At 39.5% G+C, this 23630-nt stretch overlaps 1 protein-coding gene across 22 annotated transcripts in view; it reads right to left on the reverse strand.

Annotated features, from left to right (window-relative positions):
* The window catches only part of LOC124288537 (CLIP-associating protein 1-like), a 153985-nt gene that overhangs the window by 49446 nt on the left and 80909 nt on the right, over positions 1-23630 (reverse strand). For 21 of the 22 annotated variants that reach the window (XM_046725071.1, XM_046725062.1, XM_046725070.1 and 18 more), the window contains one exon: positions 812-955. In XM_046725071.1, coding sequence (XP_046581027.1) covers positions 812-955 — 144 coding nt within the window. Of the gene's footprint in view, positions 1-811; positions 956-10363; positions 10874-23630 lie in introns of those variants that run through there. The other variant, XM_046725083.1, reaches the window with a different exon arrangement.

The raw sequence follows: 23630 nt of genomic DNA on the forward strand, positions 1-23630 counted from the left end.
GGGAAAGTGTCAAAAACACATGAAGCTGATGAGTTTTACTGTTATTGAAATTCTGTGGAACAATTTTCAATTAAACTAAACCTGAAGACAAGACACATTTAAAGGAAACACCTAACAACTTCCTGGTTCTTGAGCCAGTACTGTCTTTGAGATGATCACTGCAACTTTGCATAGTTAAGTTAGTATCAGAACAAAGTTGTTACTGTCTAAGTGTTTACATTTTACAGGAAAAGAAATTTGAATTCAATTTTTTTTAGTCGAAGTTAATTTAAGCAAGGCCAGGCAAATTGAGAAATAGAACAGAAGGAATGTTACATATCTAAATATTTTTTACAAAACATTTCATACAAGCAAAGCAAAGGTTGTGACAGCTTTCTATCCAAGTTATTTCACTGTTATTCATAAGCGATGAACATTAAGTGCTGTGATGACTGCAGGATAAATATCACTGTAAGCAGGTTCGTGTATGATGCTATCTGTCTACCGAAACTATCTTCAGCCTTGATTGTAAAAACTGCTTTTCCTGAGCAGAAATAACAGACCTGAAAAATGGCTTTGCAGTACAAGAACCTGGACCCCATTCCACAAAGCAATCGTAGCTCTACGACCGTCGTAAGTCTATGTTAATGTATGGGAGTTACGGGGCCCTAGTCTGCACGAAGAAATCTTAGTGCTAAGATGGTCTTAACTATTTTAACATTGACTTTTGACAGTTTTAGCACTAAGACCCTTTTGAGAAAGCAGTCGTTTTCTGTGTATAAAGTGAGGCTTTGTTGTAAATGTAGTTGCTAGTAGGCTATAGTAGACTTACATGTCCCACTGCCCTTGGCCGATGTGATGCCCTTTCTTCCCAAAGTCCCGGTGCTGGGGATTGGCCGCTTTGTGTGCAGCACTTTTGAGGTCATGGGCTTGGCGAAGTCTGTCTCATCTTCACTTCGGTCACTCCGAGATGGAGCTGGAATCAAATGAAAAATTATGAGGATTTGGAAAAACATTTTTGAGCACACACTCATGAGATAATCTACCAGTGAAATCTCCGCAGGTGCTGAAACATGAAGTGGGAATCAAATACTAATTTCTGGACGTCAGATATTTAGATATTCAAACTGTTTGGTAAGAAATAATTTGTTAACTGTATAATAACGATCAAAACAATGAAATGCATTAGACCAAGACACTCAAATCCTTGCCTCACATGTATCGATACAAACTGATACACATATAAATGTCTGGAAACACTTTCAAGTAGAAAGGAAAAGGGCAAATATTGCAATCGCAATGAGAACAAGTTAAAACCAAATATTAGGATATGATTATTCACTTTGATGACATATGTAGATACGGTTCAATAACATTCAAATGTTCTGAGTGTTTGTGTATCTTCTAAATTCTTTGTCAACTAAGCGTAAAAATTTAGGAGTCATCATGACTCCCTGGTGTCATGAGATGGAGTCATGGACATGGTTTTGGGAGTCAACTTCAGGTTGGAACTTTCATCAAGACATCAACTGTGATTGTTTAATTACGACAAAAAACAAGGTAAGGCAGGTCAGGTATTAAATCAGAATTGAGCTGTTAACTGGCAAACATTTAGTGTTAGAAGTTTAGATTATCTTGATGGTGACGCATGTTTCTAAATTCACTGCATATTTGAGATAATTAGTGCGTCAAATATGCAGGTTTTCTGCATCATGGCAAATACTGATTCAGAGTGGCAAAAGATATGGATCGCTGATATGTACCGAAATTGGTTCCCAGCAATATGATCTCCATGGACCGCATTAAAAAAGCCCCATTGTTGTCAAGGTTACTGACATAAATAATTACATTGCTCACATCACAACCTTACCATTATGTAGTATATTGTGTTATTACAAACTGCATCAGTTCACCCAAAGCAATAATTATTAGATGACAAATCATACCGCACTTGACAAACCCTTTCCAAACACTACAATCACAATATATGTAGTCAATTAAAAAATCATTAAATGGCAGATATGCTGAAGTAAGGTTGACCCACAAAAGGGAACAACCCAACCTCTACACTGATCCATAAACACCTAAAACACACGTAGAACAGGCCACACAGGTAAATTCTTCATATCCACAAATCTTACACGAGCTGCAGGTATCCATTTCATTCCAGTCATCCATGGCATGTATTTAAACTCCAATTTAAACCTCCATGTTTTTGTAAGGTAAGAAAGCAAAGCTGTGAGATGGCTTCCTCCAACACCTAGAGGGCTTGCCAGAATCTAGGGCAGTCACTCCGTCAGAGAAATAAAGGGATGACAACACGCATAGCAACCTCATCAGTCACCATTAACCAACTCGTTGACAATCAGATCACAACACCACAGCCTGTGATTACTGATCAACTTATTCCGTATGTCGTCACTGTGTATTCATACAAACATGGAATGTCATTTTTATCTGATAACATGAAGATAAACATCCTGTATGTATACGCATCACATTAAGCTGATCTCACCTGGATTTTATCAGCGTTATTTACAAAATCAGGACATTACCGTGTCAATGCAATTTCACACATATTATGAAGGTAACAACAGAACCATGGTGAGACAGAAACTGTTGCTGTTACTGCCATGTGTGGAGCCTGTCTCCGACTTTGGCTGGAGCTGGAACCCTTACTTGCACTATGGCAACAGTCAGTTATGCTACAATTAATATGAAGGTGACACTGAAGATGACTCAAGAATTGGTCTTCAGAAATTATGCATGAAAAGGGCCCATGAAATAGCGTTAATCTTGAAAATTACAGATTTGACTAATATACCAGCAAATCTTCAAGAAACGTGAATACCCCTAACTTACAAACACTGCAGACTCTAGGAGAGCTATTAATCATGACCTTTGAAAGCAGGTTTTGCTGAAAAACATCAAAGCTGAAGATTGCTGAAGGCAACAGTGTCACAAGTACTCCTTTTCAGTCACCAGGGATCAAGAGAAAAACTCAGTTGTGACAAATAGTTTAATTTCTAAATATTAATAATCTGACTTTTCATAAAAGAGTGAGTTTAGTTTTATGCCACTATTAGCAATAATCCAGCAATATCATGGAATTGAACCACAGCCTTTGACATGTAGCTTTTTAACTCCAAGTCTAAACTGCTGCTAAATTCATATGATTCTTGGTCGCTACCATCGGTGTTATGCTATCAATGAATAGTTTGTCCCGTGAGTACGTCTACACACACAAACAGTACAACATGTTAACCCTCAAAATGTGTGTAGAGTCCACCGCCGTTAAGTCACTTCATTACTCATCAGTGAATGTGTGCGATATCATAGCCATGTGTGTGTGCAGGTGTGCTGTACATCGATCTGCTGTGTCAGAATGGCATGGGTTAAGATGATAGCCCAGTCATCCACCTTCGACCAGGAACCCTGTGAGGTCTGAAACCCAAGGCAAGATGTCTGGAAGGAGGATTCCATGCTTGTCTTGATGTATTTAACAAGAATGCACAGGCTGCATAAAGAGTACACTTATCTGTGTTGATAGGTAAAGGTCATATGTGTCTATCTGTTCCTTATGCATCTGAGCTGTGCTGAATAAACAAGTGTGTGGACTGGCCAGTGAGTGAGTGAGTGAGAGAGTGAGCGAGAGCGAGAGAGAGAGAGAGCACATAATCACCATAACAAGTAATTAGAAAAAGATTTTTCAGTAGTTTTCTTCTTGTTTATTGACTCAGCTTTTCTGTAAAATACTTTCTTTACACAAGACCATATACTAAGACAATTATATAGTATACAGGCACTAAAGTAGAATTATCCCCAAAAAGACTTTTGCAGTGACTTCTCTGTGGAACAACTATAGATATAGCCATTTTTGGTTGCCTGAAAATACACTTGTCAAGCTGTGAAGGATAATTGAGCATTGCGTCTTAAAGTTACTTCATCAAAGTATATATGGGAGCCAAGCCTCAGCTTTTCACAAGATCTACCCCTTTCTTCCAAGGTCTGGAGATGTCACCACGTTCGTTCCCCACCCAGTCAACCCCGTCATCATGGCACCGCTGTGTGTTGAGACTATACGACATATGTGGTGAGACTACATGACGTATACATCTGTGCTGGTCTCTGGCTACACACACCATCCTAGCAGTGTGACCAAGTCAAAGGCAGGTCTACATGTCAGGCCCAACATTGTGTGCAGACTTATTAGTATATGGATGTTGACGGTCTATACACTGAGGGTACTGTCAGGGCCTACACCAAGCTTTTCAATAGGAGCATGAGATAATGGATGTCTTACTGATGGCTTGTTCACATGTTTTGGGCAAGGTGAAATGTAAATGTAAATGGGTGTTGAAGATCAATCTCAGAGCATGATAGTTAAGCAGAGGGTAGGTCTGAGTACTATCATGATTAGTACTTAGAGAGTTTGTCAAGAGTCAGTCTAAGAAATATATTAGTACATAAAAGGGACAGTAAAGAGTGAGCCTAAGCACTATCATTGTCAGTACACAGAGGATTCAGCTGAGGGTCAGACTAAGCACTATCCCAATCCCTACATAAAGGATGGAAACAAACAGTCAGTACTTTCCTTGTCAGTTACCAAAAGGTCTAAGTTGTGGTCCAGTCTAAGTACTATGCCTATCAGAACACAAAGGGTTAAGTCGAAGGTCAGTCTAAGCACTAAGCTGAGGGTCATTCTAAGCATTATTGCAGTCGGTACATAAAGAGTTAAGCCTAGGGTCAGACTAAGCACTAAGCTGAGGGTCAGACTAAGCATTATTGCACTCGGTACATAAAGAGTTAAGCCTAGGGTCAGTCTAAACATTATCACATTGGTACATAAAGGGTTAAGTGACCGTCTGCTGCCTGCACCATGGCACATTCCGGCAGCAGTACATCTGGCAGCCCCGGGTGAGGAATGCTGCTGCTACCGGTCCCTACACAACAGTAAATATACCTACACCATACCCACTGTTGGAACTCGTTTGTCACAGACTTGATGACATTGTCAGGAACTCATGCAGTGTATTTCTTTCATGACGGCATAAAAACAAACTTTTTATCACACAGAGAATTGAGACTGGTATACATGAAATATAGTTCAGCACCTCCCCAGGTGTATCCAATATGTGGCACACAATCCATGTCATCATACAATGTCACGACAACACTTGGTAGCACTGTTTAAAGAAAGAGTGAGTGAGTGTGGTTTTACACCGCTTTTAGCAATATTTCAGCAATATCACGGCGGGGACACCAGAAATGTGTTTCGCACATTGTACCCAACATAACAAAGAAGGAACATATTCTACTCAAAAGAAATTAAGAAACAGATTTTTTCAGTTGATCCATCGTGTCATGTAAGTAATATGAAAAAAACTTGATGTTCATTAACTTCTTTTGGGTAACTTAGAACGAAAAGCTGCATGAACATTTTTAGCTACTTGGTTGACTGTTTTGTATATTTGCACTACAGAAAACAAATCCTGACATGTTATCAAAACCATAACAAGCTTAAAGAATTGTGGAGAGAATATGTGCAAGATAAAGTATGTAAATAGATTAACCCTTAGCTAAAAGCAAGGAAATAATTGGTAACAGGCAACCATTTTCTTTCCTCAGAAATGAGTTCCTTCCAGAAAAGATGCAAAACTGCAAGGGTTAACCGTAGCGATGTCAACATGAACTGTATAGATACATTCCACTTACATCCCAGCTGGTTCAACATGTGCTCCAACCAAGGTTTTTTCACACACGCGCAGAAATGCATCTATGCATGTGCAAAATGCACCTCACTACGTCTGCACTGGTGAAATATTCCTTAGAATAAAAATAACTTAGAAACCCAATCCCCAAATCAATCTGTGATAATACAGATGCTTGTCATCCATCTTATAATGTCCATAGTGTTGCATCACACAATGATAAGTATAATCATAGTACATGTATTCCAAATGGAGATACACGGAACGTAGCTCTTGCTCATAAGTGTGAGATTATAGTCTTCTGTGGAGTCCAAACGGAGAATCGAGCAGGAGTAAGGGATCTATTCTTCCTTGGACTTGCTGAGGGGAGCTTGACACGGGCGCTAAAGATCTGTAATAGATCAATCTTCTTTTTTTGTATAAATGGAGACTAGAAGCATAGGGGATCTTTTCTTCCATGAACCTCTTCATGGGAGCTTACCAAGGGGTGATTAACAGATCAAAATGTGTGTATTCCTAAAAGAATACTTGCATCAAGCATAGGTATCTTTTCTTCCTTGGACTATTTTATAAGGGGAGCTTAACATGGAGTGCCAGGAAAGAAGATCAATGTTGTGTGTATCATAAGACTAAACTAGCATGAAGCACAAGATACTTGCCAGGGACTTCCTAAGGGAATTTAGTATGAAATGTTTGGGGTCCATTCTTCTGCGGACTAATGCATAGTTTTCCCTGGTGTATCAATGACCAATTCTTCCTGTGATTCCCTATGAGGAAGCAAGCACGGAGTGCTGGGGATCTATCATCAGGTGGATCCCCATCATGCACAGCTTGGGGAGGTGCACACTCATCTGACCTAGAATCACCAGTGGAGCAGACAGGAGTGAAGTAGTCTGACCAGCATCAACATCTGATCTCCCTTCCCTAGTTATCCAGTCCTGACATCAGTCAGGGGGGAACTAACCCACAGCATGAATCACCCTGGACTGGAGATGAGACCTCCCCATGTTCTGCCTCCGTTATCACAGATCAGTCAGTTCACAACCATTACCACATCTCACTACAGCAAACCTTTCATTCTTCACCCCTCACGATTGCACATACAGCAAACCTTTCATTCTTCATCCCTCACGATTGCACATGCAGCAAACTAGTAATCCTGTTAGCAAATTCCATTCCCTGTTCGAGCATTTTTATATGATTACTGACTCAGAATATAAACCTGTAATCTCACCTTATTAGAATGAAACATTGAAAGAAACATGAACCTTTATCAGTCAGTATCATTGAAATAAAAAGGTTTTTATCTAGAAAGATGTGCACCTGTTAAGACCAAGAGGATACAAGTTATCATTATTGACATCAGAACAGCATATGAAAAAAGGAACCCAACACCTGTTCAGATCAAATGTGTTTTCATACTAGGAAAGCTGCAAGAATTTCAATAATGAACACAACCGTAATGACTGAGGAATTTCAGACAACCGCAATAATGGACACTGATCACTTCCAAGAGAAGTCCAAGTAAAGTAGAAGTGTTCGAAGAGCTATTGCACCAAGAGACCACTGTAATTCATCATAACTAACAATGCAACCTTTAGTCAGAGCAGGGAGAATGATTTGTTACTCTATCCCAGGATCATGATGGCACAGCTCCTTTCTCCTTGGACCAATATTAGACATGCAGCGGTAGCACACTCCTAGACATGTATTTTTCTTTTCTCCTATATATAGTATTGCAGCCCATGAGTGGGTATTAGTACCTGGATGTAGCGCTATATAAATACCCACATTATTATTATTATTATGCAGCGATAACACACTCGTGGAGTCCTTGTCATAATATGATTAAAAGATGTTATTTTTAGAAGTCTGTATAATAAAAACCAACGCAAAACAAAATCAAAGAAAAACAAAGGGCCTATTAACGCTATATAGGAATACCAAACAAATATAACAGACTCAGCTTCAGTGGCAACAGTTGCAGGTCATGGCCAGTAATTGTAAAAGGGACAGGAACCCTTTGTTTTCAGTTATTTGTCTTATTCTGAGGCAGTACAGTATCATGCTAGTTTTAGCAGTATACCAGCAATATCACAGCAGGGAACACCAGTAATTGGCTCCACACATTATTACCATGTGGGAATCAAACCAGGGCATTCAGCGTGACAAGAAAATGCTTTAGCCATTGGGCTACCCAACAGCTTTTGTCCTCCACAGCATCAGCATCAGCATCATACACTTCCAAGACAATTCCCAGGACCAAATGTTCCCATATAGCCCAGCCACTCCACCCTGTCTACAACCCAGCAAGTTCAGCATAATTACATACAACTAACAGAGAGCACACAATTATGGCAGTATTGACAGAGGCTTCCCCCCAAGTGTGTATAACGGTTCAATCCATGCCAGCAGCTGGGAGAGATTCCAGCCTGACCTACTGTAGACAAACGTGGCCACATGTCAAGTGAGCACTCTCACTTCCTGGTTCCTGTCGGCCTAGCCAAATGGCTACACCAGCTGTTTTTTCTCATCTTCGAAATATGCATGCTAGCATCCTGGCTTTGTCTGCAATGGGGAATCACTTTTGAGAAAGATTTAGCTTATGTGAACACTAGACTTTGAGTAGGAGCCATAACACTGAGACTGTACAAACAAAAACAACTCCATGTACAAATTGAATTTGAGCCCAATTATGTGTTATTTTTTGTACATTGAGATAAGTAGGTCCATAGCAATGATAACCCATCACAGTGAGTATGGTTTTATGCCGCCTTTAGCAATATTCCAGCAATATCACGGCTGGGACACCAAAAATGGGCTTCACACATCGCACCCATGGAGGAATCAAACCCGGATCTTCGGCATGACGTGTGAACGCTTTAACCACTGGGCTATCCCACCACCCCTCCATCACACAGATTATTCAGATACTATATTTTACAGTATTTGGCATGTTACAGTATTTGGCAGTTAACAAAATCAATAGAAAGAGAAAGTATATTTCTTTTTTCTTTTCTAGCTTGACAATGGAATGTACATAAAAAAACCTTCCTTCTTTGAATGGCATTTTAGAAGTTGGGATGCACGATACTGAACAAACTTTATGTATAACTTATGTTACTTTGTTGTTATCCATAAAATTTCTTCAATACAGCACATAATAGTTGTACGTAACAGACAACTGAGACATCAACATGACTTCAAGAGTTGCACACATGAGTAACATATTCAGCACAAGTCTATTTTTAAATCGTGGAAATCAGATCATACAACCTCATATCCCAAACAATCTAGCAGATATCCAGCCTTCATAAAGATATCATCAAGACAGGCTGTGTATCAATGTGCCCGACATCCAATAAACACAGTGAAGTTCTCGATCTTCATCACTGAAGGTCTGACATCTACGGGATGTCACTGTTGTGTTAATATTGTCTGTAAATACTCAACAAAAACCTCGCAACCTTCCAGCGTTGTAAACAGCAACTAAACTTATACCCAGCGTGTTATGAGTGCCAAAGAGATGGGGGATAACCAGGCGTATATCATGAAGCCGGCGGCCGAGCTGGCACCAGCCCAGACGAAATGGTCTGAATGAAACACTGGCACATTTCCTTCTCCATTAGAACCAAACACATTTCACTGTCAGAAAAATACTTGTTGAGACAAAAGATAATCGTTAAAACTTACTCAAATCTTAAACAGAACAAGAACAGAAAGGTCTCTCTATTACTCCATGAAGCCAGAGGTGAATCATGGAAACTCCAGAGAAACAAGGGGACTCTGTCTATAGGTTTCTAAATTAAGACCTATCTCGACGAGTCAGAGAAAGGATATTTACTTATGATTAACACGAAGACAATCTGAAAGAACATGTTTATACAAGTACACATTCCCTCTCCACAAACTACAATGAGTGAGTGGGTTTAGTTTTATGCTGCAATCAGCAATATTCCCGCTATATGGTGGCGGTCTGTAAATAATCGAGTCTGGACCAGACAATCCAGTGATCAACAGCATGAGAATCGATCTGCGCAGTTTGGAACCGATGACATGTGTCAACCAAGTCAGCGAGCCACCCGATCCAGTTAGTCGCCTCTTACAACAAGCATGGGTTACTGAAGGTTCATTCTAACCCGGATTCTTCACGGGTCACAAACTACAGTACCTTATGATCCAGTTTACACCTGATGATCCACCAACTCGGGACACTTATAATTTCTTAACCATCCCATACAGAACAACAAAAGCAAAGCTTATCTGCATGTAAATAGAATATTCAAAGCCTTTACAACTGTTTTAGATGTCTTACACTTCCACAGTTTTAAACAGGAATACTGCTTAGTCAGCACTGATCTTGTCTTCCAAACATAAAACATTGCATCCTGGATCAACCAGCTATATATAAGAAACATTAAAATACCTACAGTCAAATGCAGCAGTATGTTCTAAAATATGTAAGGAAATAAACAAGTTCCACATACTTAACATAATGCATTGACATTAATCATGAAAATGAAAAATCTGTTAGTAAAAATAGAAAATAATTAAAATAATTTCAAAATAAACACAAAATCATCTTTCTGTAAAAAATATTGTCAATAATCTTGTGAAACATTGGTGATACAAGCAGCCCAGGACTGACTGGTTTGCCCTAATGGTCCTCTTACCTCTAGCATTACGAGTTGGGAACAAAGAACGGTACTTCTGAACTATTTTCTCTTTTATCGAAACCATAGTGAAGTCTTTGCTGCCATAAGTTGGTAAACGGAATCCTTGGTAACTCCTTCTGGTTTTCCTTGGAGAAAATCTGTTTTTAAGAACCAGGTATATCCACAGCAGATCAGAGCTATATCCTTTCAGAATACACACAAAACCTCCAAAGAAGGATTAACTTTCATTTTCAAAGGATATCCTAAAGAAACTTCGGTATATCTGACAGTGACTTCAACTCCTGTGGTTCCAAATCGAAAGTTTACCCTAAGTTTAGAGCATGGCAGCATCGGTACTGGCCAGGTCTTTGTCTCAAATTTCAAAACAGTTCATGCCTCCCTATCCAGGTTCTGCCTGGCAACAGATTCATCTCACAACTGTCAAAAAAAAGTTCCAAACTTCAAATCCACACCGAAGTTCCAAGAATCAAAGTAAATCCTGTATCAAACTAGTAAATTCCCAACTGCTGCAAGAACATGGATTTGCTACTGCCAAGAAGGGGGGCCAAGAGATTGTAGGCTTTCTGATGATAGTGAAATTTTGAGACAAGACAAGACAGAGGCATGTGCTGATGCAGATGAAGCAGGCATGACTCCCTCGCTATAGCGCCATTGGTGGAAGATACACTCTCCCTTATGATTAAGCTGATGTTGTAATCGCACATGACACGCAGCAGAAGTATGTGTTCTCTAAACTAGTTATCTAGAAGTAAAACCCTCAGTTTTTGGCTCTTATCCTCGAGGTGACTGTATAATAGGGGAGAACAGTAACAGAGCATGTCAGGAGAGGGGGTCAGGTTACAGGGCCTGATGGGGATAGAATATCTCGTAGCCCCTCCCCCTCCCTCCCAACGATCTTCCCCAACCCCCTCCTTTTGTCTCCTCACACCTTGAGCTAATTACAGCTAGGGAGTCATCTTTACTTATGAGTTGTACATGTTGGAATTATTTGTGATCATTTGCTGCAGTACTGCTATACTCCCCACTCATGGAACACCCAGGCAAGTTGTGCATCTACAAGTACATGTTCATGAGTCACTTCTCAAAGACGTAAGTAACCATAGTTTTAATCTGTTTTATCTCAAAGTTTTTGTTGTCACAGTACGACTAGACTGTAAGATTGTATTTTTCAATAAATGTCATTACTCATACAAGTATTAACATGTAATTGACATTGTGAAGAATTCATAGTAGTTGCACAATGAGACAATTTACAATGTTGTACCCTATCTGTTTCAGCTAGGGAAAATATATGAAACAATTATAAACTGTGTAAATTTCAACCCTCCTCAGTGTGAACACTGCATCATAACACACACAGTCATACCTAGACTAACGCATAGTCTCTGAATATAAATATTTTTGATAGCAACAAATAAACCCATTTAAATTGAAAAGGAGCCCTAGTGAGATGGGAGATTCAGAACTTGAGGGAAATTAGACTTGCTTCAGTTAGATTTAGCATTACAGGGAGGGCAAGGCAATTAGGATAATAATGTGGTTCAGGGACTGTGAGACAGACTAAGTCATACCGTTTTAATAACTGTATCACTTCAATAAAAGACCATTATATCTTCCCAATTATTTCTTTACAGGGTCAAACTGAACCTGCACCCGAGACCTAGGTTGTCAGATATATGCCATACATCACTAATGGTCTATATACACACTTAGGTTAATAACTGTAGGCAGGCTGGTAGATAGCCATATGAGAAACAGCAATTACCTTCACAAGACTCATAAATACAAATGTATTTCATATGTTGTCTATTACAGATGGGTAAAGCTATTCACTGCTCTCCATAACTCATGCAGCATCAAACCATTGAGTCAATTCCGCAGGCCTGAATACCAATTTAACCCAAGTATACAGCCCCAAGAAGCCATTGCAGTGCAGACTCCCAGACTCAGTAAGCAGGAAAACATCAGGCAATGATTTAGATATCAAGTTCTGCTTTATGCACAAACTGAGGGTAAAACCCAGATGTAAACTGGCAAAATTAAACCTACAACGACAGCTAAAAATAGAGTAATTGAAAAAATGAGTGTAAGCATGTGTTATTTTTCTCTCTGGCTACCAAAATCGCTGGGGAACAATCCACTGAGATCACATCAGGAAGATACTGTTGCAAGCAGTTGTAAAATCACTTACAAGGATTGTTTGTTGGTAATAATGATCAGCCAGTAGTTCCCAATCCTGCACCTACATTTTTCTAGCGAGAGAACAATTGACTTGTACCGCTGTCCCCTCAAATATGTTTGATCGCAAGGACTGATAACATAAAGAAAACAAATCACGGGTGAGGTGTTTCGTGGCATTCTTTGAGTATGTATTTACATACACCCCCTTTCTAACCTCTCCTTCATCGATGCTATTCCCAACTGTCATGACGTCAGTTCACAGTACAATTTATTGCAGACAGTCAACTAGAATTCATGCCAAAGAGTTGGGGGCAAATAATCTAGTGCTGAAGGCATAGTTTGAGCTGATATGAGAAGTTATTCTAGTGGCATTCTTGTGAAATATCGTCAGATCTGGAGGGAAGCTCTGGCAGATGCCACTTACGTTTTGTTATAAAATACATGGTTTGTACTATGTATACCTCATGGGACTACTGTACTCACATCCATTTTGAAAGGCAAATTTCCACTTGAAAGCCGAAACTTTATTCTTTAAGGCCCTAAAGGATTTCAAATTCTTCAGGATTTTTGTTTACATGTTTGGATACAGAAAATGTTGGTCATCTGTTTGAAAGAAAATAACAAATAAAACTCATTGTACAGGATTTAAAAACCACCTTGAAGTTGATTTAGATAATTTAAAAACAAGAAAAATATCATGGCCTTGTTTTGAGCATTATACATATTAAAAATCTCAAATATGACATGATATTTTTATGGTAAAAGTAGTCTTAACTGCCAACAGTGCAAATAAAACCTTGCCATTCTGTTATATTTTCTTCCTGAATTTTATTTTCTAAGCTAGGGGATCTGTGACCCAAGCAAAAGAAACATAAGCATAATACAAGAACACTGTTATGCTGCATCAGCAACTGTGCAGCCTTCACAGCAAGAAGTTAATGCCCAGGAGAATAAGATTGTAACCCCATGTTTTGGAATGTTTCTGGCTGACTATGTTGAAAACTTTGCCTACATACATCAAGGTGAGTGATGGATGATGCCCCCCAACACACAGAACAATCTGACAGTAAAGTAAACCAACTGGGTAAGGCATCCGTCTCCAGTGCTGTGAGAGGGGGTGGCAAACTGACCCCCTTGAAAGAAGCAATTATGACCATGTTGACAGACCATCAGCTTGTGATGAGGCACTGGTAGGTAGCTCATCAACCCACCCTATTTCAAGTACCTGCCTTGGCCATGTATTTTGGCTATCTTAAATAGGAAAACAAATATACAGGAAGGTAAGGGGATGTGGATGGTTGTTTAATTATAAAACAAGTTCTATCAGATAGAAGCCATGGACACTGATGCCAGCATGACCTTCCACTGAGACCATATGCTGTATCTAAAGCCTCTGCCCTGCTGGATGAACTTTGCAGTGTTCTAAGACATATAAACAGTGAGGTGAGGTGAGGTGAAATTGGGTTTTACGTTGTGCTTGAGAATATTTCGCTCATATGATGACGTGCATGTGTGTGTATGTGTATGTGCGGCTGCTTGTACTAGCCCAGACTGAAGCTGGTTTTATAGTGCTAGCCCACTGAGATACCATGCCGCAGTGAAGCATGAATACCCCACTCAGACACATTATACTGACTCCGAGCCGACCAGTCCTTGTTGTACACATTAATGCCGAGCGCCAGGCAGGGACCAACAAGTACCATATTTTAACGTCTTTTGGTATGACGCAGTCGGGGATTGAACCCGCGAGCTTCCGCTCTCCGGGCGGACGCTCTAACCACTACACCATGGAGGCGGTCCTATAAACAGTGAGGGGATATGGTGGGAGACCATTGTGGAGGCAGAGAAATGAGTCTAGTAGCAGTAGTAGCAGCAGTAGCAGTAGCAGTAGCAGCACCTCAAGAACAGATTTACCAGGTCACTGTTCACCCTCATCAGTTCTTGAGTATCAAACTCCAAAGTTACAGTCCATGACCATAGCCACAAGTCCAATGTCAGTTTGGATATTTTATTTTCTCTTGACCTTCAGACCCATGGGGGTTCCTGGTAAGACTTTAGATCCCCAACCTTATATGCTGGCTGCCAGAGGGAACTGAAAGCATTAGGTCATCAGACTTGCTGTCTTGATTGATTGCATGTCCCCCAAATCGGGAGAATGATATCAATCACTGGATTGTTTGGTCCAGGCTTAAAAAATCACATACCATCGTCACAGAAGTGGTATATTGTGAAGTACAGCTTTACAAAACAATAGAAAAATCCCAGCATAGGACAATCCAAATAAAACTAAAAACGATGACTAGAGCTAAGGTTAGGCAAGCTGACTCAGATCCTCATATCTGTAGTTTATGTCCAAAATTGTTGCAGAAAAAATAACTTCTTAAAATTATTCCCCCCCCAAAAAGGAAAAGATATCCACAACTGTCGGAGGAAATGTCGTAAACATTTCAAACAATACAAAGCAAATGTAACCATATGGTATTATTGTTATAAGTCTCTCAAAGCATCCAATGTGAGGTAGGTGATAACAGGTGCAGCAACAGTAACAGCAACAGCGAGACAGCACTGCGCTGAGTTGTCCCCTTAAGACTGCCTCAGTCTGCTGCCAGAAGAGAATGGACAGAAAAACTCTTAACACCAAAATAGAAAACACACTATATCTCAATGCTTTGTTTCTAAACTGAACACAACTATATTCTCCTTGAACAGCCGAAGCCATGAATTCTTCCTTGCCATGATTCACCACGCATAAAAAGGATTCTTCTCGTAAAGACTTAAATCTCTTAAAAGGTATATCTTAAGAAAAGAAATGAGACAGAATTTAACACAAGACTATGAATGGACCAAGGAATTCATAACATTTTTCTTTTCTACTAAAACATCTCCTCCCCAGGAGCTAGAGTCTGACAAGGGTGTGGACTATTCATCATCACGTTGACAATAAACCCAGTTTGGTGATATGGAACCGGACGGTGATGTCAGGTGTAGTGCTCTGTTTTAATACCGTTTGATGTCTTCGTACCTACCGTTACGACAGGGAGCTGACAATGCAGCAATAAATACCAAACAAGCTGACGTGCCTAGCGAACACACTGTTGCCAGTTCTGTCAGAGAGAACAAACATGTTTAGAACCCATACTGAAAACCTACAAACAGAACACAGGAGATGGGTAATTGTATTTCATGGTGCGGGTCACATTACAAGCCTCAAGAAATATTGTCTCTGTGTCAAGCCACCCTGAGCATTCATCTATGTATAATCAAGGTTCACCTGTATGGTACCGATAGGAGCTATTCAACCATGATGAATGTAGGAAAACATCTCAATTCTACAGACACTCAGATTACTAAACAGCATCTAAACTGAAAACTGACAAGTTTCAACATGTCAGATAAATTATTCTAGCAGTGATAAAGTTCAATTTCCATCAAGAAACACAACCCTTGTGACAAACAGCTTAGATAGCATCTATAAAAATACTAATGAAAATCCAAATTGAATAAAACAGGAAAAGACCTACAAATAATAAGCGAAAATGTAATAATGTTAAAAACTTTGCTTTTTTAAAAAAATTCTAGAAACTTTAACATTCTTTAAGATATTCAGCATTCCAACAGTGGTACGGAAGTGGGACAGTTAATGTCTACATACGGAAGCTTGCATGAACCTTTCACATTTTTATGGCCATACATCACAGTGCCTTCCGTGGATGCTTTGAAGCGATGAGTGCCTTCCCCTTGATGGCTCCGTACTCAAGCTGATGATTATTACGGAATTTAACTCATGTAGGGCACTGGGTATAACCCAAATGTGTTTGTAATGATAATTACCAGAATTTGAAATATGGCAGCAAATATATCTACTGCCATTTAACACTTCCAAATTTCCTTCATACCATTCAGATGACTTAAAGGTGAATATTTAAGTCTCATATTTATAATAATAACGACCCATTTTATTGTCATAGTCTACTAAGTATTACCCATTAAACACTTACATTCTTCAACACACCTCATTGTCTTAAATACTGAAAAGTCACTTCCAGCAGGATGCTATATCACTCAGATTTATATGTGTTTCCATCAGTTATTACAAACATTATTATCACAATCCAGCATAAAAGGTGAGTTAGGTACTCTATGATTAAGTATTGTTTAACCCACAAAGTGAGTGAGTGAGTGAGTTGGGTTTTACGCCGCTTTTAGCAATATTCCAGCAATATCACGTCGGGGGACACCATAAATGGGCTTCACACATTGTACCCATGTGGGGATTCGAACCCGGATCGTCAGCGTGACGAGACGACGCTTTAACCATTAGGCTACCCCACAGCCCCTAACCCACAAAGGCTTGCTTAGTAACACCATAGAGTTACAGCCTCTTGATATTCATACTGAAACCCTTGGTGAGAGTCTCTGGAAGTGAATATTCAGTTGGAGTGATATACTGTCTCACAGTCCATGAATCACATTATTTTCCCTACTGCCCAGCCCTCCCTGCAATGATAAAGCCCTAAATGAAGCAAGTCTAGATTTCCCCAGGTTCTGAATCTCCCAACTCACTAGGGCTCCTTTCCAATTTAAATGGGTTTATTTGTTACTATCAAACTTTTATATATTCAGGGACTAAGCATTAGTCTTTTAGAGTAAGTACCTATACAGGGCTCCAGATAATGTCCATATCGGTGTATGTGTGGATAGAAAATATGCACGATATGGTAGGAAATAATTTAGAAAACGGAGCAGATACGCACCACAGCAATGGTGTACGGTCTCAGAATCATTTACAGACATATTTATCTGAAAAATTATTGTTTTAATGTTTATTGGCCTGTTTACACAAGATTATCAATGTTGTGGTGCATATATGAAACGAAACACAAGATTACTGATACGCTCCATAATGAATTCCATTCAGTATTCTAGATGTACTCTTAAGGTTTTCCAGTACTCCAGTATTGAAAAAATAAGGAGTATGTACTGCTGATGTTGAAAAATGATCTGGATCCCTGCCTATAGATGTATTTAAGAACTCACTTCAACATTTTTTCACTTAAGATATGAACACATTGTGTAAATCTACAGATTTATTGTGCACATCTATATTTATGTTTAGAAGTCTATAAATGCAAAAATGTCCTTTCTTACAAATAGATATGTCAAGAATATTATCTTCACAGGTTGCTTTGATAAGATTAGTGACATCGTTCCCCACATTAATGCAGCTTAACTCCAACCATTGAATCTCTGTGGAAAGGAAGAAACAGTAAGGCATGTAGTCTTTTTGGGGGTTAGCCATCAAATGTACAGAATCACTTACAATATATTTATTAACGCATGGGTCCGGATCCCCTTAACATTACACAAATATGTGTCTGGCACAAAAGTTCGCCAAAGAGTGGCCATTGTAGAAAGTCATGAGTAATTCAGCCATGTCATTTATCAAACCGTCCGCAAACACAAAGGGTCTGACAGTTCACATGTAAACAACGCCATGAAAAACACTGATGGTCAAAGACCTGACTGAAGGTTTCAGATCTGAACTGTCAATACATAAGTAGCATTCACAATCACACAAACATGTCCGTCCTATATCCCTTGCAGACAGGATCGTCATTACATTTGACAGAATTCAGCCATCGAAATTCCTGCTAGTAGTCAGCAATAAAGATGCCAAGTGAAGGTTTCAGATCCAAACCATCAAGACATATGTAGCATTCCCATATCACATTAACATGTCCATCCTAGATCCCTTGAAGGCAGGATCATCGGCATGTCTGACGGAATTCAGACGTCAAAATTCACTCTGGTGCGCTGGCCCAAGACAACTAAATTGTATGGCGGACAAGTGAAAATCCAATGCTGGTAGACCTCATTAACTAGTAGCATTTAAGGACTGTTAATCTAAACCAGGTCTCAGAGCTTAAGTTTTGCTATGAACTGGAACTGAATGTAACCGACAACACCGTCAACTTTAAAGACACACTTTATGGATGACAACTTCTTTATTTCCAGAATATGACGCCTCGATACAGATTCTTGTCTGTTATCAAGCAGGAATGTATCAAAACGTCGCACTCACAAAACAAAGAAGTTGTCATCCATACAGTTTGTCTATATTTTACTTCCCAACTTCTAAAATGCCACTCAAAACTGTTAACATGGTAAACATTGTTATCCTGTTCAGGGAAACAAACAGCTGTTTAACCGCTGAGAACAAGTTAAATCCGGTTTACTCCAGTCTGATTTCTATGGCTGGAATTATTGCAGCTGCAACAAACAAAACTAACATCTACAAATTTCATGAATTCTTGTGGAATATATGCTGTGAAATCAAAGGAGCTCACAAAAACAAAATAACACAAAATGTGTGAAGTTCAGTAGCTATGACTAAGCTATCCCATTTATTTTTAAATGATAATAAATAATAATGCATGCATTTATAAAGTGCAGCAATTTTCGAATATAATGTGCTCTGTGCATATGTTAGTCACTAATGATGTTCAGTATCAGTCTGCATGTAACATCCTAAGTTGCTGTAGAAGTATTTATTTGCAGAAAATAAGTATTTCCGTTCTCTAATTTCTGTGCCCAAAAGTCACCTGTGTAAACCAACACCTGAAGACTGAAGGAGATTGGATTTGGCACCTCACCAGATTTGAAAGCTGTGGCAATCTGCAAAGAGGGCAGTCGTTATTTATGACCCACCTGATCGAAACCCGCGAGGCCAAGCTAATCCCAGAATGGATTTGTATTCAATACAAATTATTGAACAACTATCAAGGGTTCAAGTGATTAAGCTTCAGGCAAACAGTATGCCACTGCTTACATTGGAATTTTCAAAGTTACCAATCACAAGACTGAATGATATCCACACATTATTTTGGCTTTATGAATACCGATGTAGAGATTCCCATTCTTTAATTCTTAAATCCATTATTAAGGTGCTATATGTTTTAGTATATTTTGTCTTAAAGATACTACCCAAAAAATTTTTAAATGCTGACTTGATAAGTAAGTTACATTGGTTTATATTGTTTTTAGCAGTGTTCCAGTTATATCATGGCGAGGCAAGAAAGTCCAAGGTGATGCAGTTCTTTGACCTTTACCAGTTTGCGGACATCCACAGGTATGGAGCTGACAAACCTTGAAACATAATCCAGATGAACCAGGATTCGAACCTACAACCATAGGTGTCTGGCGTGCCTAAGGGAGGCAACTCTGCACCATTATAAATGAACAAGAAGACAAAGTCATCAATATCCCCTGCAATGGCAAAATACTCTTCATGATTATGTCTACGAGTTATGATTATGTCAAATATTTAGGTGTGTATATAGAAAAGTGGAAGGAGAGCATTGAAAGGTCTTTACAGTTCTGCTCCAGAAAATAGCACTATCACCAATTCCAGTCAAAGTGAAACTTGTTGCCAGGTGGAAAAGCCAACATATTTTATTCAGAATTCCAAAACTACCAAAAGGCACCAGTACACAACCAGATATATGTATGTGCCAAGTTTGGTGAAGAAACATTGAACGGTTTTAGAGTTCTGCTCCGGAAAAGAGGACTACCACCAATTTCAGTTTTAGTCAAGCTTGTTGCCATGGAAATGCCAAAAAAACTCTATTATTCAGAAAGAAATCCAAAACTACCAAAAGGCACCAGTACACCAAAACTACCAAAAGATCTATCTATCTATGCCAAGTTTGGTGAAGAAATAGTGAACGGTTTTAGAGTTTTGCTCGAAAAGAGGACTACCACCAATTTCAGTCTAAGTCAAGCTTGTTGCCATGGAAACTCCAAAAACATTTTATTCAGAATTCCAAAACTACCAAAAGGCACCAGTACACTACCAGATCTATCTATGTGCCAAGTTTGGTGAAGAAATATTGAACGGTTTTAGAGTTCTGCTCCGGAAAGACAAAGTGCACGGACGGACGGACGGACGACGCGACGGAGTCCATTTTAAATAACCCCGCAAAAGCGCTTGCGGGGATAACAATTACAGTGCATGTGTTGAATCAATATCAAGCATGATTTTGGTTTGGCTTTGTTTGTTGTTTTATGCCGCACTCAGCAATATTCCAGCTGTATGGCGATGAGTTCTTTGAGCATTTTAGAAGTTGTGAAGATGAAGGAAAACTAAGTTACGGTCAACTTCTTTATTGCATGAGTCAACGTTTTCGTGTAGGTACAATGAAAACGCGGCGTTTCATTGCAATAAAGAAGCTGACTATCCATAGTACTTAGTTTCCCCTATATGGCATTGGTCTGTAAATAATCAAGTCTGGACCAGACAATCCAGTGATCAACAGCATGAGCATCAATCTACGCAATTGGGATATGATATATTCAAGCATGAACGCCCCCTCTCTTTTAGAAATCACTGTTATGCATAGCAGGACATAAGGCTCAAACTGGAAAGTACTTCATTTTTTCCCCATTAGATCTTGGCAGTACGCTGAATAGAAAAAAGACAAACAAAACCCCTTTACATAAAAGTCTCAGCTACAGCCTGGACATTGATACCCTTATTGTTCCCATTTGCTGAGTCTGCAGCTGTGTCAAAACAGAATCAAACTTACCAACAATGTAAACCTAACATTCAGAGCATCCTACAATATAGTAATTCAAGACGTAGCAAATCCTGCATGTTTCTCAAGTGACTAGATAACCCACATTCCTTCCAGCAATACCACACACCCCTTCAATCATTAGGATGTAAACCCAACACCACAATCCTAATTCCATGCCATTCACATCAACAATGGCTCCATCATTCACCAGCTACTAAATACCAGTGTGTATTTGACTGGAACTCATCTGCCCCGAAAATCTAGGTAACTCTATCCTGAGATTAATACAAACACACATTCATCCAGGAGTCCATCTCCCAGAGATATTGAAGGAATATATATGTGTGATACTTTGATCTGAGTTGACATGGAGGCTACAGGCCTAGCAGGTATCTGTGTTGTCGTACTTCTGAGGACATGCTACGGGTGGTGTTATTGCCGGCCATATCTAGGTAAATCCCTTCATTCAATACATGCTTCTGGAACTGATCCACACTCACTATCACCAGAAGGTTCAGGAGTATCGGTATTCATGATAAAGATGGTACAACACAAGAGGTGAAATGATATGGGATTGCTTTACTGGGTAGTCTTTGCATCCTTTTAGCAATATCCAAGCAATATCACGGCGGGGGACACCAGAAATTGGCTTCACACATTGCACCCATGTGGGGAATCGAACCCAGATCTTCAGCGTGATGAGTTAATGCTTTAACCACTAGGCTACCCCATCACCCAAGGACTCCAGAAATGTTCATTCTTCAGTTCAGAACACATGCATTCAATACCAAGAAAAAACTGCATGTTTTATCAGTACAAACTTTCAGCATTCTTGTTTGAAAAGTAAATCAAACCTACAACCTGATGACACTGCAGAAAATATGGTGTCAGCCAAATACACTTTGCTACAAAAAAACCCACAAAAAATTGTCTAGACAACAAATTTGAATCATGATTTCTCTTCCATAATAAACAGACATAGACCCCATATTAACATCCTGATGTTACAACAAAAACATGCAACAATTAATATTGTCAGATTGAATTACTCATACCAAGTTGTGCCTCAGTGAACTCTTTAGGATTCTCAATAGGATTCGCATGAAGACACTTGAAAACAAGATTGCTGGAAAAAACATCTTACGTTAGATTAAGATGAGAATGATGAGATGAAACAGTGGTGTGTGGCATGGCGTGGCATGTGTTTTGTCAGTGAGTTCTGTTCTAACACAACTATGATCATGCTTTATAAAAGAGTTCATAAAAGCTTAGGTGAGGTGAGGTGAAATTTGGCTCAATGTCGTGCTTGAGAATATTTCGCTCATATGACTACGTGCATGCGTGTGTATGTGTATGTCCGGCTGCTTGTACTAGCCCAGACTGAAACTGGTTTTATAGTGCTAGCCCACTGAGATACCATGCCGCAGTGAAGCATGAATATCCCACTCAGACACATTATATTGACTCCGAGCCGACCAGTCCTTGTTGTACCCATTAATGTCGAGCGCCAGGCAGGGACCAACAAGTACCATATTTTAATGTCTTTTGGTATGACGCGGTAGGGGATCGAACCCGCGACCTTCTAAAAGCTTAGGCAAATAGCACTTCAGGCTTGCTGACTTAGTTGATCCACGTCATCATATCCTAAATGTGTGATTGATGTTCATTATGCCAGTCACTGGATTGTCTCATCCAGACTTCATCACTTCATCACTTCACCACAATCACAAAGCTGGAAAACTTTCGAGTGCCAACAAATAAACAAACGGTTGACACACAAAATCAGCAATGTCCAACACAACAAATGTCCATTTTTCCAGTATCTGTATAGAAGGTCACATATGATCAAACAGCTCATCCTGACTTAATGGCAGACAGACACCATTCATGGTTGTAAAGGAATGGACTGTCCTCTCCATAAAGCCTGTAAAATCAGCATGATCTAATACCTTTCTCATTCACAAAACATTCTGAGCTGCTGAATTCACTTTTATGACTCATAAAAAGTCCAGTAATCCTTCCTGAGGCAGTATTGGTTATCTTCTCCACCACATTAGCTCCACTTAGTATGCATGTGCAACTTTATGGAGGTCAACTGGACCAGACAATGAGGCAGGAACAGTCTGGTGGATATCATGTCTCAATGATGGCGCACCTCATATATTGGCCATAGCTTATGGGGAACTTCTAGAGCAAATATTCCCCATCCAAGGTCAGACTGACTTCATGCCAGGTAGGACAACTGGTTGGTTGACCTACTTCAGGACATGCTCACTCTTGTGAAACAAGAAATGTTATACATACTGGTGGTCATAACGCTTGAAAAACGGGTTCTCAAGTATGAGGAATGAACGTCACAACAGAACTACCCTTCCAGTAGGTCACATGCTGCTGACGGCCTATGTCGACATAATATTCCTAGCTGATATAACACTTGACTAACGCTTTGTCTCAAAAACCTTATAACTGCAAAGAGTGAGTGAGTGAGCGAATATGCTTTTACGCCG

The sequence above is a fragment of the Haliotis rubra genome, unplaced genomic scaffold (genome assembly GCF_003918875.1).
Source record: "Haliotis rubra isolate DU_JTF1 unplaced genomic scaffold, ASM391887v1 Scf42, whole genome shotgun sequence".
Lineage (NCBI taxonomy): Eukaryota > Metazoa > Mollusca > Gastropoda > Lepetellida > Haliotidae > Haliotis > Haliotis rubra.